The sequence below is a fragment of the Phoca vitulina genome, unplaced genomic scaffold (genome assembly GCF_004348235.1).
Source record: "Phoca vitulina isolate PV1807 unplaced genomic scaffold, GSC_HSeal_1.0 scaffold50, whole genome shotgun sequence".
NCBI lineage: Eukaryota > Metazoa > Chordata > Mammalia > Carnivora > Phocidae > Phoca > Phoca vitulina.
This window is the reverse complement of record NW_022589753.1, coordinates 1,265,567-1,278,761: the sequence shown is the minus strand read 5'-3', so window position 1 is coordinate 1,278,761 and position 13,195 is coordinate 1,265,567. Positions and strand designations below refer to the sequence as shown.

At 61.7% G+C, this 13,195-nt stretch overlaps 1 protein-coding gene across 1 annotated transcript in view; it reads left to right on the top strand.

Annotated features, from left to right (window-relative positions):
- Window positions 1-4,998: 4,998 nt before the first annotated feature.
- SLCO4A1 (solute carrier organic anion transporter family member 4A1) overlaps window positions 4,999-13,195 on the top strand; it is a 23,960-nt gene continuing 15,763 nt past the window's right edge. The window contains exon 1 of the mRNA XM_032387764.1: window positions 4,999-5,083. Within this exon, the coding sequence (XP_032243655.1) occupies window positions 5,010-5,083 (74 nt within the window). The 5' untranslated portion in view covers window positions 4,999-5,009. The remainder of the gene's footprint in view (window positions 5,084-13,195) is intronic.

Below are 13,195 nucleotides of genomic sequence, written 5' to 3'. Positions count from 1 at the left end.
CCTGAGGCATGTGTGAGAACCACTGCAGGCAGCCGGCCGCCACCTGGGTGCCGCTCCATCGCTAAGTTAGAGGCCCTGGAGGTCGGCTTCTCCGTTGGGAGTTTGCCGGTGACCTCACGGCTTACTCCGGGGAAGGGGCCTCTTGGGCCCCTGCAGCTCCTCTCTGGGATGGAGCCGTGTCATCCAGCATGAAGATCGAAAAGGTCCTGGGTGGGGGGAGGAAGGTAGCCCAAGGGCTCAGCCAGACCTGTGTCCTGGTGACTCAGTGAACAGAACCACCTGGCCGGAAGCAGTTCCGGGACCATGACGAGGCCATTGCCAGCAGAGGGGACCCTGGGCTGGCAACAGGCTGTGGATGTCCAGGATGTCTCCCAGGGCTGGGGAAACTGAGGCAGCCCCTTGCAATCATGTCTCATGAACGTGCGTGCGTCCCCTCTTTTTCACCCCCAGTGCCTTGCTCGCAGCGTGGGGTGTCAGACGCTGGATGGCCAGATTGCTGGAAGGTTCTCCAGGGAGCATGCAACCTGGCAGCACCTGGGCGAGGCCTATGCCCACAGACAAAGACCTACAGAGCTCAGAGAGCCGGCTTCCAGGGGCGGAGAGAGAGACGAGGTCCTTGAGGATTTCCTGGAGGAGGTGGGATGGAGATGTCCATAGTCGGCAAAGAAGGAAGTTTTCAGGAAAAAAAACAGTACAGTGTGTAAGGCACGGGGGTGGGACAACCTGCAGGGTGCCTGTGGGGCAGGCAGGTCTCACTGGCTGGGAGAGAGCAACCAGATCAGGTGGGAGGGCAGGGAGCCGGGCGCCAGGCAGGAGGTATGAGCTCTGAGCTCCAGCCCCAGGCCAGTGGGAGACACAGGACAAGGACACTGGACAAGGGTGGGCTGAGCCAGAAGGGCATGGGGGTCTCCGGAAGGATGCGGACAGACCCCCCCAGCTCCATGGCAGACTCGGAGGCCCCTGCCGCCCTGCGTTGTGTGTCTTTCCCTTCCTAGGGTCTTTTGCTCCTTTTTGTTGATTGTCCTGAGGAGCAGCCTTGGCTTAGTGGGACAAGGATGCCGAGGGCAGGGCCTCGGTGGCAGGGAAACCTCCAGTCCGCTCGGTTTGCGGCGGTTCCCAACAAAACAAAACACGAAGGAACGCCCAAGCAGGCCTACAAATAATTGTTGATAATTTGAATGTTTGCTTTTAATGTGTGCAACACAAAACACCTTCAATGCAAACTAATCTTGCTAGTCAAGGCAGGGACAGGATTCAGGAGGGACGGGTATTCCGTGGGTCGGGGTAAGAGCAAGCTGGAAGGCCTGACCCTCTCGGGCCACGTCGGACGGCCCTGCGTGCACACCTGTGAAGCTCCCAGCAATTCCCATTCCGGAACGGGAGGGCCCTGCCAAATGGACCTTCTGACCCACCTCCACCCCAGCCCAGCGGGGCAGGCCCTGGGCAGGCCCGGCCAGTTCCGGGTGCCCTCCAGCTGGCAAACACAGCTGTCTCCTTATAGAAGCGAGTGCAGAAAGTGGATCCTGATGAAAGTCAAATGATCCTTCTAGGGAACTGCTGGGCAGCCGGGCCCTGGGTCTGGACGAGGGCTGGGCTCCGTGGGCACCGGGGGCCGGGCCCTGTGTCCCTGCAGCTCCTAAAGCTCCTGAGCTACAGAGCCGCTGGCCCAGAGGGGGCCCCCCCACTCTGTTGGGCCTGCCTTTCCTGGAACTTAGGGTGCCCCCCGTGTCCTCAGATGAGGTCCTCAGAGCTCAGGGCTGTGTGGTCCATCTTTCTCCACCCAGACCCTCGTCTCTATCACCAGTATCTCTGAGCAGTGACCGGTTTGTTGGTGGCCTCTAGAAAGAACATGGCGCCTCATCTGTCCACCTGTGGAGTGTCGGGGGTACTTCCAGTTTGGCCATTAACTTGTCCCAAGACCTGGAGAGAGTTTCTCTCTCTTTGCTTCTGATCTCAGGAGGAGACGTCTCTCCTGGACGTGAGACGTGCAGAAAGCCAGCAGACGTCCACGGAGAGACGGTGTGACAGCAGAAGCCTGCACATTTCAGTGCTTTGGGGTGCCTCCAGAGATGATATCAGAGGAGAATGATTGGCCGTAAACATGGACCTGGCCCGTTCAGAGTCTCCTGGAGGTGCCCTGACATGCAGCTGGGCGTCCCCCGCAGGACCGCAGGGGGGCCGGCAGAACTTGGGCTCTTTCTTTCTTTTCCTTTTAATTATTTCTGCCCCAGACAAAACCCCGCCAGGATAGACGTTATTGAGTTCAGAATGTTCCAGGGCACTTTATCAGGTTGCCCTTGTTCTCAAAGGCTGCTGGGCTCTGTGGGTGACCTCTTGCCAGCCTCCTCCCTACCTCTCCGAATCCCTCCACCGCAGGACGAAGGGTGGGGTGGCTACCCGGGTGACAGCCGCTCCCACAGCGCTAGGCGCCTGGAGTATGGGCCAGCAGCCCCCCCAAGGCACCACCCCGTCCCTATGGGCAAGCTGCACAGGGTGGGGTCTCGGGCACACAGGTGCTCCCAGGGGCCTCTGGAGGTGCCTAGACACTGGTTAGCTTTTGAGAACCAAGGCCTGCATTTTGCATTAATATGCCTGAAATGTTTGCTCCTCATTTACCTTTTAAATTGTGCCTGTGGACAAGAGCCTCGAGAGGATCCCCGGTGGAGAGCCCTCAGTCTGGTGGTACGGACGGGGAAGGGCCGTGAGCCCAGGCTCGCTGGGGGCCAGCGCCTCCCAGAGGTGGACGAAGGCCCCGTCGAGTGGGCCACGGATGGAGACAGGGCCCAGACAAAATGGCAAACAGCAGGGAATCACGGCGGGAGCCAGGCCTTTCCTCCCTCCTCCTCCCACCTGCCGGTAGGGTCCGGAGATGGTCTCCTGCCCCTTAGTGACTGACAGCAGCCCTTTGGCAAACAAAGAGGGAGCAGGTCCGAGGTCCAGAGCTCTCTGCAGGCAGTAGTCTTTGGCTAGAAGTGAACACCGCTTTCTGTTTTCCTTTATCCATGTTGATGTTAGCCTCTCTAGGATAAAGACACGGGTTTACCTTTTTAAAAAGAAATGTACTGTTTTAGTAAAATACATGAATTGTCCAAAGGAAAAACATTGTGTAAATAACAGTCTCCAGGAATAAAATCCAAAATGAAGTCTGGAAACAGTAAGTCCAATGCTGCTTCTGACACTTGAAATGCTCTCGTGCCATCACTATCAGAAGATCAGTCAACTCTGCTCACACACTTCCCATGACGGGGAGCTCACTACCTACCAAAGGCATCTCCAGTCAGGTCCACTGGGAAATGCTGCTCCCAGCGGGCTCCACCCCGAGGCCAGGTCTGCAGAGCAGCTCACCAGCCTCTCTTCAGAAGAGCATGCTGTCCCTCCAGCAGCCTCCTTTCCCAGGCAGACCAGTGAGGTCCTCCCGCTAGTTCCTCATCCTCGGAGAGAACTTCTCCTCCTGGAACACTGTTGGTAGTTTCTCCTCTTACGCGGTGGGGCCAGGATTGGAGGCTGATATTCCAGGAGTGGCCAGACCTCACCCCAGCTTCCAGGTGTGGATGTTTGCATGGAGGCAAGGACAAGACCAGGGACCCCCGGGGCCTGGCACGAGTGGGCAGAAGCCGGCCCTCTGAAGGCAGAGCATTTCGTAAATAACTGTGCAAATGTGGGTTCGTCCATGAGCCCCAGCACCGCCTCTCGCCAGCCCCCACAGGAAGAGGTCAGCCCCACGCCTCCTCGCTAGCTGTGTGGGCCTCAGGCTCTGTGTGTGCTCCCCCACCAGCCCCAGGTCATGCTTTGGTCATTTCTCCCTTACCCACCGGACGTCAGGACTTAAACACACATGGTTGACATTTGTAGACTTCTTTTCTTTCCTTTCCTTTCCTTTCTTTCTTTATTTTGAGAGAGAGAGCGCACGCACTTGCACGAGCAGGGTGGAGGGGCAGAGAGAGAGGGAAAGAGAATCCCAAGCAGGCTCCATGCTCAGTGAGGAGCCCAACGCAGGGCTTGATCTCATACCCTGAGATCATGACCTTGAGCCGAAATCAAGAACTGGTTGCTTAACCGAAGGAGCCCCCCAGGCACCCCCTTTTTTTAATGGTGCCCCATTCTTTTAAAATGAATTCATTTTGTGAAAACTAAAAAGGAAAAACTGTGGGGTGTCAGTGTGATCTGCTGTTACTGTACTAACTTGGCAACCCTTCGGTCTCATCCCCATCCCCTGCCTCATCCCTACGGCGTTCAGGGACCTCTGAGGAAGTGTTGTCATCAGCCCCGTTTTACAGATGATGTAACTAGGCTCAGAGAGATTAAGCAATGTGTTCGGGGTCACACAGGGGAGAACAGTGGTGGAATGCCAACAGGCCCTCCTTTTGGTGGCCATGTGGCAGAAAAGCCCCTCAGTCCTGACAGCGCCCACAGCAGAAAGAGGATCATTCTAGAGAGAAGGCTGGGTTCCCCAGGTGAGGGTGCTGGCCTCACCATGAGCCAGGGTGAGCCCCTAACCGGCATCCTCCCCCATTCCCCCGGGGCCCCAGGAGGCACCAAGGAGGCCCACACCCGCCGGCAGCCCAGGCCAAGGCCAGCCTACCAGCGCCCCGGCCCGGCTCCCACCGGCCACGGATCGGCTTTACCGAAGGGCTGGGCGGGAAACCTCACTTCCTCTCAGGGCCTCTGCCGCAGTCCCCGTCCCACACGTGAGCGGCCTTCTGAGTCAGAGACCAGTCGCTACAAGGCCTGGGGACTTCACCGCCCCGCTCTCGGTTTCTGGCCTGCAGCTCGGGGATCTCTTGGGGCTGGGGAGGGATCCGTCAGGGGCAGTCAGACTGGGCTGTGGGCCACGGCGACCCGGGGGCGGGAGAGGCGCCGCGGTCCCCGCTCCGCCCCGCCCCCACCGCGCGCTCCCGCGGCTGTCACCTAGGGGGCGGGCCCGGGGCGCGGGGGCGGGCGCAGCCAGCGCGGCGCAGCCATTGGCCGGGGTACCGACGGTCACTCGGGGCCGGGCGGGCCCGGAGGGGATGAATGGAGCTGGGGCCGGCGGCGAGCAGCCGCTAGAGCGCGGGGCGCAGCGCGACGGTCGGGTGTCGGGAAGGTGAGTGCTCGGGGGGCGCGGGCGCGGGCGCGGACTCGGGGCGCCATCGTGGGGCGCCGCCCGAGCGCGCCGGCCCCGGGCTGCTGACGTCAGGAGCGCGGCAGGTGCCCAAGGACGCCGGGCTGGGGCCGGCGGGCTCCGGGTGGCGCCGGCAGGGCGGTGCGCCCCACGGCCGGCTGCCTCTGGGAAATCCGAGGCAAACGCGCCCGTCGCTGCCAGCTGCCCGGGAGGAGGCGGGCGACGGGGAGGGCAGGGCAGGGACGGAGCGGCGGGGCTGGTGTCCAGGGCAGGTGGCTAGGCGCGCACGCAGGCGCAGGCCCCGCCGGTCAGGGCAGGGACAGACGCGCCTCCCGGGGTGCGGAGTGGCGGCGGGCCCTCCACTGTGGCGGATCCGGCTGCGGCGGAGTCGAGGAGGGAAATAGTCAAGCACAGAAGTTTCTCGCGGGCAGCGGGCTTTGTTCACGCCCCTGGGCTACAGACACCTGGCGGCAGGGTCGCCTGCGGAGACTTCCCCAATCGCGGGGCTTTGGGGCGGGCGCGTGGGGCTGGTCCCCAGCCGGGCCCACGCCGGCTGGCCCCTCCCCCAGCCCCACCGCAGGCAGCCGGTGTGGAGCAGGACTGGGGGACCCCAGCGCCCGGGTGAGGGCAGAGGGCCGGGGAGGATGGAAACGAGGATGCGGACCCGCTTTCAGCGCCCGGTGGGCACGCTTGGCCCCAGACCCGGAAACCCAAGCAGACGCCGGGCTTCCACCTTTGACACGGGAGCCGGCAGCGCGACCCGAGTGGAGAGAGGCCCGCTGGGGCCGTGCGGGGGTCAGCGCCACGAGGGCAGAGACAGGCAGCGCGGAGGGGGGACTTGGTGGCGCGGTCTGTTCCTTTCCGGAGGCGGAGACGCGGGGGAGCCTCAGTAGTTTTCCACCTGAAGGAACCAGCTTCCCAGTCGCTGTGTCTCCCTGTGATATTTGGGGCCTGGGTTCCCTCTGCCTAATCAGAAACTGGCCCTACTCAGTGAACCCAGAGCAGGTCCTGCTGTGAGATTCTTTCAGTGCCGGGTGGGGCCCCGTGGGGTTCAGAGAAGAGGAAGCCTCTGGTGTTAGCGGGTCAGCGTGGGGCCCCGAGACACCAATAGTAGGAGCAGAGGAGGACCTGCTCACGGAGCAGGGAGAACGGCCCGGCCCCAGCTAAGTGCTTTGAGCATTATCTCAGGCAAGCCTGGCAACGACGTGAGGTCGCTGCTGTGTCTCCCACGTCACAGGGGAGGAAAACAAGGCACTAGGTGGTTCGGTGTCTTACCTGTGGGCACACAGCTAGTACGTGGTGGAGCTTTGGGTGACTGCAGACATTTTGCAGCTCTGTTCCTGGTGGGGAGAAGACAACCCAGGTGAGCCAGGCCTGACACAGAGCAGTGTCACAACAGATGGGCCCACGGCTAAGGGGACTGGGGCAGTTGGCGGGGGGAGCCAATGCCCACGGGATGCGGGGAGGGGGCCTCTCACAGAGTGAGCCCGCTTTCCCAGGTTGCGCAGGGAGAGCACAGAAGGTCCTCTGGGTCAGACCCCCATGGCTGCCCCGCCTCGGTCCTGCTTCCTGCTGGGCAGGGCTGGTGGACACTCCCTGGACATTTTTTATGGCGCTGCTTCCCTCCTGGGTGGCCATGGCCTAGTGTGCCCTGGGTGTGGCCCCTCAAGCCAGTCCCTGAGCAGGTCCCAACCAAGTCCCTCCCACCTCCGTGGTGAGGGAGCTGGGTGCCTGGGGGCTGGGCTTGATGATGGCCCAGTGAATGGAGGTCTTGGGGCTGATGTTCTGTCCTTGTCAGAGCACCAATTCTGAGTAACTCCGCTCAGAGAGCCTGGCTTTCCCTGGTCTCCAGTGGACCCTTGCCTTGACAAGCCGCCACTGCAGCCTGACCTCTGGGTCTCGGTCTGGCTTCCAAACGATCTAGCAATCTCCGAGAGTGTTAATCCAGTTCCCAGGTCAGCATGGCTGAACAAGTATCAGTTCATAGCTTTGTGCACTCACGCTGACTGTGGCAGTTTTGGTCCCCAAGGCCTCCCCGTGGGTCATGGGCAGGTAGTGGAACCCGGCCTGGTGCTCATGGTCAGAAGGGAGTGGGGCAGCTAGCCCAGCAGGTGCCCAGAGGGCTTGCCCGGCCATACTTCTGCTTTCTCCGTTGTGGACAGAGACCACAGAAATATTCCCTCCTGAACCACATGGCCTCCTGTTTTCAGGCGTGGCAAAGAGCCCATTGTCTGCTTTTGGAAGGGGATATACAATAATCCTCAGAACCTCCCAGCTGCTTTTGTTCTGGGACATTGAGCTGCTTGTCTGGCTTCAGCATGAGGGTGGCGTGTGGGAGCCCACTTTAGGGCAGGACCCAGTCTCCACCATGGCAGGTAATCAACAGGCCCATCAGGACCCCACCCCTGTAAACGGGAAGGAGGCACCAGCTCCGTCTCTGGTGACCAGGGCTCTTGTGTGTGGGTGGACCCTGGGTCCTGTTAGCAGGGGAAGAAACTGGCCTGCTGGGCCCTGGGTCACCTCCCCTCCTTGGCTGGTCATGGGGACTCTTCCTGCTGCAGCCCTTAGCCTGCTGTCCTCAGACACCCCTCATTTCCCCTTGGTGGCCATGGTGCAGCCCCCTCCCACCAGGATGACACAGAATTAGCCTCTCAAACCACATTTCTGGGGGTGGGTGGACACTTTTCACAAACCACGTGCCTTTTGCAACAGCTGCTCACAGCGCAGCCAGGCAAGGCCCACTGAGGACCAAGCACAGGGTCGGGAGAATCACAGGCTCCTGGGCTGGGGAACATCTCACACGTCCTCTCCACCAAGGGGGCCACCTTTTTCTCCAGGAAGCCTTGGGGGTACCCAAGGTGTTGCTCCTTGGCCCAATGCCTTTTAGGGCTTGGGATCAGCTGGGCTGAGTGGCACCCCATTCCCACCCCAAGCTTATGTGCGGTCCGTGCATTTCGTCATGGTGGTCTGCCTCTCAGCAGATGCCCTGGGGCTGGTGCTTGGACCCACGGGCCTACGAGGCCACCTGGACCTGGCTGACCCCGCCTGTGCCCAGACAGGCCCATTATGGGACAGAGCCAATGCCCCAGCACCTCCAAACCCTGTGAGGGCCCTGCTGCAGGTCTTCATTTTTCATGAACCCACTAGGAGGAGAGGGGCTCACTCTCTCCTCCCCATGATGGCACACTTTTGTTGGAGGGGAGAAACGCAGAGAGGCCCACCACCTGCCCGAGGTGGGAACAGCGCCTGGCTGCAAGAGCCTCTCTCTGTCCCCTCCATGGATCAAATGTTACGGGTTGGGAAGACAAGTAAACTTGTACTCGCCTCTCTGTGTCCATCCTGCCCTCCCCACATGTCTGCCTGCTGGTGGAGCCCGGGTGGGGAGCAGAGAGTCCCCGCAGGGTACCCCCCAAGGGACGGGTCCTCCGGCTCTCTATCAGACAGTCCATTGTTGGCCTTCATGCAAAGTGGCCAGCTTCCTGCCCACTCACCTGTGCATGGGCACCAGGTATGCAAATTCGGTGGGGGGGGCAGGCACTGCTGTGGCCACCCCAGATCCTGCCACCCGGTGTCTGCTCTATAAATAGCTTTGAGCCCCATCTTCACAAGTGAAAGCCCCCTCCACTCCCTCAGTCAGAGGAAGAGACACCACCATGGACCTAGAAGGCAAGAGAAGAGGGCTGTCTGAAAGACCTCCATGGGTCACGGAGGGAAGGACCCAGGGTCACAGGGCAGGGGAGGACCCAGGGTCACGGGGGGCAAGGACCCAGGGTCACGGGGCGGGAGGAGGATCCAGGGTCACGGGGAGGGGTTGGGGAAGGACCCAGGGTCACAGGCGGGGGAGGGGGGAGGACCCAGGGTCACAGGTTGGGGGGGGAAGGACCCAGGGTCATGGGGGGGTGAAGGACCCAGGGTCACAGACGGGGGGAGGACCCAGGGTCACAGGGGGGTGGGGGGAAGGACCCAGGGTCACGGGGTGGGGGGAGGACCCAGGGTCACAGGCGGGTGGGGGGAAGGACCCAGGGTCACGGGGGGGGGAGGACCCAGGGTCACAGGCGAGGGGTTGGGGAAGGGCCCAGGGTCACAGGCGAGGCGGGGGGGGGGGGGGGCCCAGGGGCACAGGCGAGGTGGAGCGGGGGTGGGAAGGACCCAGGGTCATAGGCGGGGTAGAGGAAGCAACCAGGGTGTGAGGGGGCAAGGGCGGGAGAAGGGCAGAGGACAGGGTGGGGACCCATGGAGCGGGAGCTCAGGCAGGGCTGCCATGTGGTGTGTGGCACGTCATGGTGACATGGGCTTGGCTGTCAACCTCAGAGCAACCAGGTGCAGGAAGAGGGGGACCTACTGGCTGGAGCATAGAGAGGAAGCAGAAACGAAACCTATATGTGCCCCCATCTGCCACATCCCCAGCGAGCGGGATTCAGGATGGAGCCTGGGAGCACCCCGGCCCTAACGTGGAAGGGCACTAGTCACCCTTGGGCCCCCCTGGGGGCATTTGCTGGGCCAGAGCCAGACTGTCCCGGGAGCCAGGCAGAGGAGGACCAGACGTCGCGGTGCTGGGTGACCCCGTGCCCCTCCCCCCGCTAGGTCTGCAGACAGCCCTGCGCGAGCATCTAAGGGGTACAGAGGTAGGCAGCCCTGGACTGAGACTAGGGCCCAGCTCTCGAGGACGGGGCTATGGCGAGCCACCCACGGGGGCCGCTGGCTTCTCATGCCGCAGCTGTTGGGGGCCTCTGGGTGGGGTGGGGGAGGAGGAAATGGGCCCTGGATTTCTTGCAGCCTAGTGGCTCAGACTCCGAGAAGTGCGGCTGATGGCCAGGCCAGTAGACCTGTGGTCTCCTCCTGAGTGAGCCCGCACGTGTGCACACACACACACACACACCACACACACACACGTGCACACGCACGCCCTTGCCCCTCCCACCACAACCCCAGGTGCAGAGCGTCTGGCTGGAGACTCCAGGGTACATATTAACCTCCCCGCTAATCCCGAAGGGCTCCTTTCCCCGCGGGAACAGACGGAGGGCTCCTGGCCGTGGGGGGGAGACTCCCAAGGACCGGGGACAGGCCTGGAGGGTGGGATAAGGTCCCCGCAACAGCGGGCTCCCTGGGCAGGAGGATGTGTGGTCTGCGTCTCTCGGGCCTGGGAAGCCATCCAAGGCCTCCGCAGAGGAGCTCACAGCCTCATTGTTCCCCCACGAGGGTGAAGGCCACAAAGCAGCAGGGAGGGGCTGCCCAGCGTGTGAGCGGGCACCCCAGACAGAGCCCCCAGGCCACTCTAATCACGGGGGAGGGGGCTCGTTCCTGCGGCTGGTCCTCCCACGCCCCTGGCTCCGTGGGGGGAGGCCCCGGCCCCGAGACGTGTGCATGGCTGAGGGCTCAGCCACGACCAGGCCCACGGAATGCTTACGAACGGTGATGGTGGCAGGCGCCCTGCCAGGTGCCCCGGCCCCGAAGCCCTCCTGGGGCCCCTGCAGGCCAGCTCCAAGCTGCACGCCTCTCACCTCTGCAGTTCTCATTTGGAGCTGGGGCCGTTTGCAGCTGATGCTAATGTGACCTCCCCAGGCACAGGGGGCTGGGCGCTCCTCCCGGATAGGACCGTGTCCTGGAGGTCCCCGAACCCCAGTGCCCGTCACGGGCCTTGCAGACAGCAGGTGTTGTGTGAAATTACCTGCTGCATGACTCAGGGTTCTCCGGAGAAACAGTCAAGAGGAAATATATATATTAATAGCTTTATACATATTTTATATCTTTATGTGTATCTTTATATATATTACTTATATATTATATATAAATATGCATATTTATACATTATATATTATATATAAGATAAAGATTTATTATTAGAAACTCAGCCCATGCAGTTATGGAGCTTGGCTAGTTCCCCAGTCTGCAGTCGTCGAACTGGAAACCTGGGAGAGGAGAGGTAAGGGTGTGGTTCTACTGGCAGGGCGGGCTCAAGAACTGGGAAGAATGACGTCCTAGTTCAAAGGTAGCCAGGCAGGAGAAATTCAGCGAAGGGTTAGCCCTTTTGCTCTATTCAGGCATTCAACTGATCGGATGAGGCCCACCTGCATTGAGTCCACGAATCCAAATACTAATCTTTTCTAGAAACACCCTTGCAGACACACATGGAATGCTTGGCCGATGGGGCACCTCCTGGCCCACCAGACTGACGGGGGGAATCCGCCATCATGCTGCATCAGACCGTAGCTCTGGGTGGAGGACGGGGAGGGGCCGCCAGGAGTGAGAGGCCCTGGGGGTCTCTTGGGTGAGGATACCTGTGGATGGTACCTGGAGCCCCCAAGGGGTGGGGGCGGCCTCTCGGCCTGTCCCTCCTGCCAAGCGCTCTCTCTGCTCCTCGGCTCCCCACTGGCCCGCCTCCCGCCTCCCCGGAGCTCCTGTCCTCTGCTGTCCGGCTGTGTTGCCAGCCCCCCGCTCCAGCACCGCTCAGCACCTCAGCATCAGCTGAACGTGATGTCGGCCCCCGCGGCAAGTGCCCGTGCCCCCGCTCTGCAGTCCGGCCTCCTCAGCAGGTAGAAAGCAGACACATTTTGTTCAGCCCAGTTCCTGGTGGACATGCTCACAGGGCTCCAGGAGGAAGGACCGTGGTGCCCGGTCCTCCTCGGGGGGGCTAGTTCCCCTCCATGTGGTGCGCCACTGGGTCCTCCAGCCCCTGCCACCTTCTCCCCGGCTTGCCCGTGGGGGCCTAAGATACAAACTAAATGCAGTGGCCACAGAGCCACGGGCCTGGCCTTAATGTGGGTCAGCCGATGCTGCCTGGGCGGCCGGCAGGAAGGGCAGCCGGGACGTCACCTCCTCCTGGCTGACCACACTGACCACACTGGGTGTCAGCTCTGCCCATCTTGGGAGCAGATCCTGGAAAGAAACTGTCCGTCAGCGACCTGGGTCACACCCCCATATCCCAGCAGCATTGCCCACAAGGGAGCTGATGAGCAGGAGACTGAGACAGGGCAGCTCTGTGCCCATCCAACCTGCTCTGCTGGGCTCGGCCAGGCTGGCCACGATGCTCCCCTGCGTTGTTGCTGGTTCCCCCGCAGGCGGGTCCCACCGCAGGCCTCTACGGTGAGGTGGCGATCCTCGGGCACACACAGCGTCCTTTCACTTCAGACCCAGCTCAGCACGACCATCTGCGCATCCACGTCCAGAGCCGTCTCTGGCACCCCACGCACATACTGGTGCCCAGATCTGCCCAGATCCTGGTGCAAACTCAGAAATGTCCTCTGGAAGTCCCACGATACTCAGGACCATCCTGGTGGCTGGGAGACTCCAGGTGTCGCAGGTCCCTAGACTCACTCACGCCCCAGCCGCCGGCCTGCGGACGGAGGGGACGATTCCAGGCACAGCACCCTGCTTCCCTACACGTAGCCCGGGAGGGCCAGCCCCCCCAGTCTGATCAAGAGCCTTGGTGAGGGTGAGAGCCTTCCAGACAGTGCCGGAAAACTGGGGCAGAACTCCAGGCGTAAGAAAAGTTTGGAGGGGTCTGTCGCAGCGTGCTGACCTGCCTGGGGGCGGGAGCAGTCAGGCTCCTGACGGGAGCCGCTGGAGGAGGCCTCCCTGGAGGAGGCTCGCGGCCCCACGGCTCTGAGTGCTGCCATTCGATTCTTATGTGCGGGCAGCGGCCACCAGTGGGTCATCTGGCTAATAATACCCCAGGTTGGATTTTCAGTTTGCTAATTTAAATAATGTGATGCGTATGACTTGGCTTGAGCTTTATATATTCATGTCCAAGATCCATAGCTGTCGGCTCAGGGAAAACTTCGCCACGGACCTGGAGCTGCACGTTGGTGTTCTCCTGTGGCTTTCGGTTTCCAAAGGGAGAGCTCTTCCCTCGTGGCCGTCCCTGATCACAAATGCTGGCTATCCGGCCACCTCCCGAGCGCTGCCCTGGGCCCCACCCTCCGTCACCTGTCCCTGCATCTCTCCTGCAGAGGTGGGGCCAAGGGTCACAGCCCAGCGTGCGAGGCAAGCCCAGAGCAGAGGGAGCAGGTGTCTGATGGCGGCTGGTGTCGAGATCACTTACAGGGGATACTGACCCAGGAAGCATTCCCGAGGACTTACGGGGGTACTGACCCA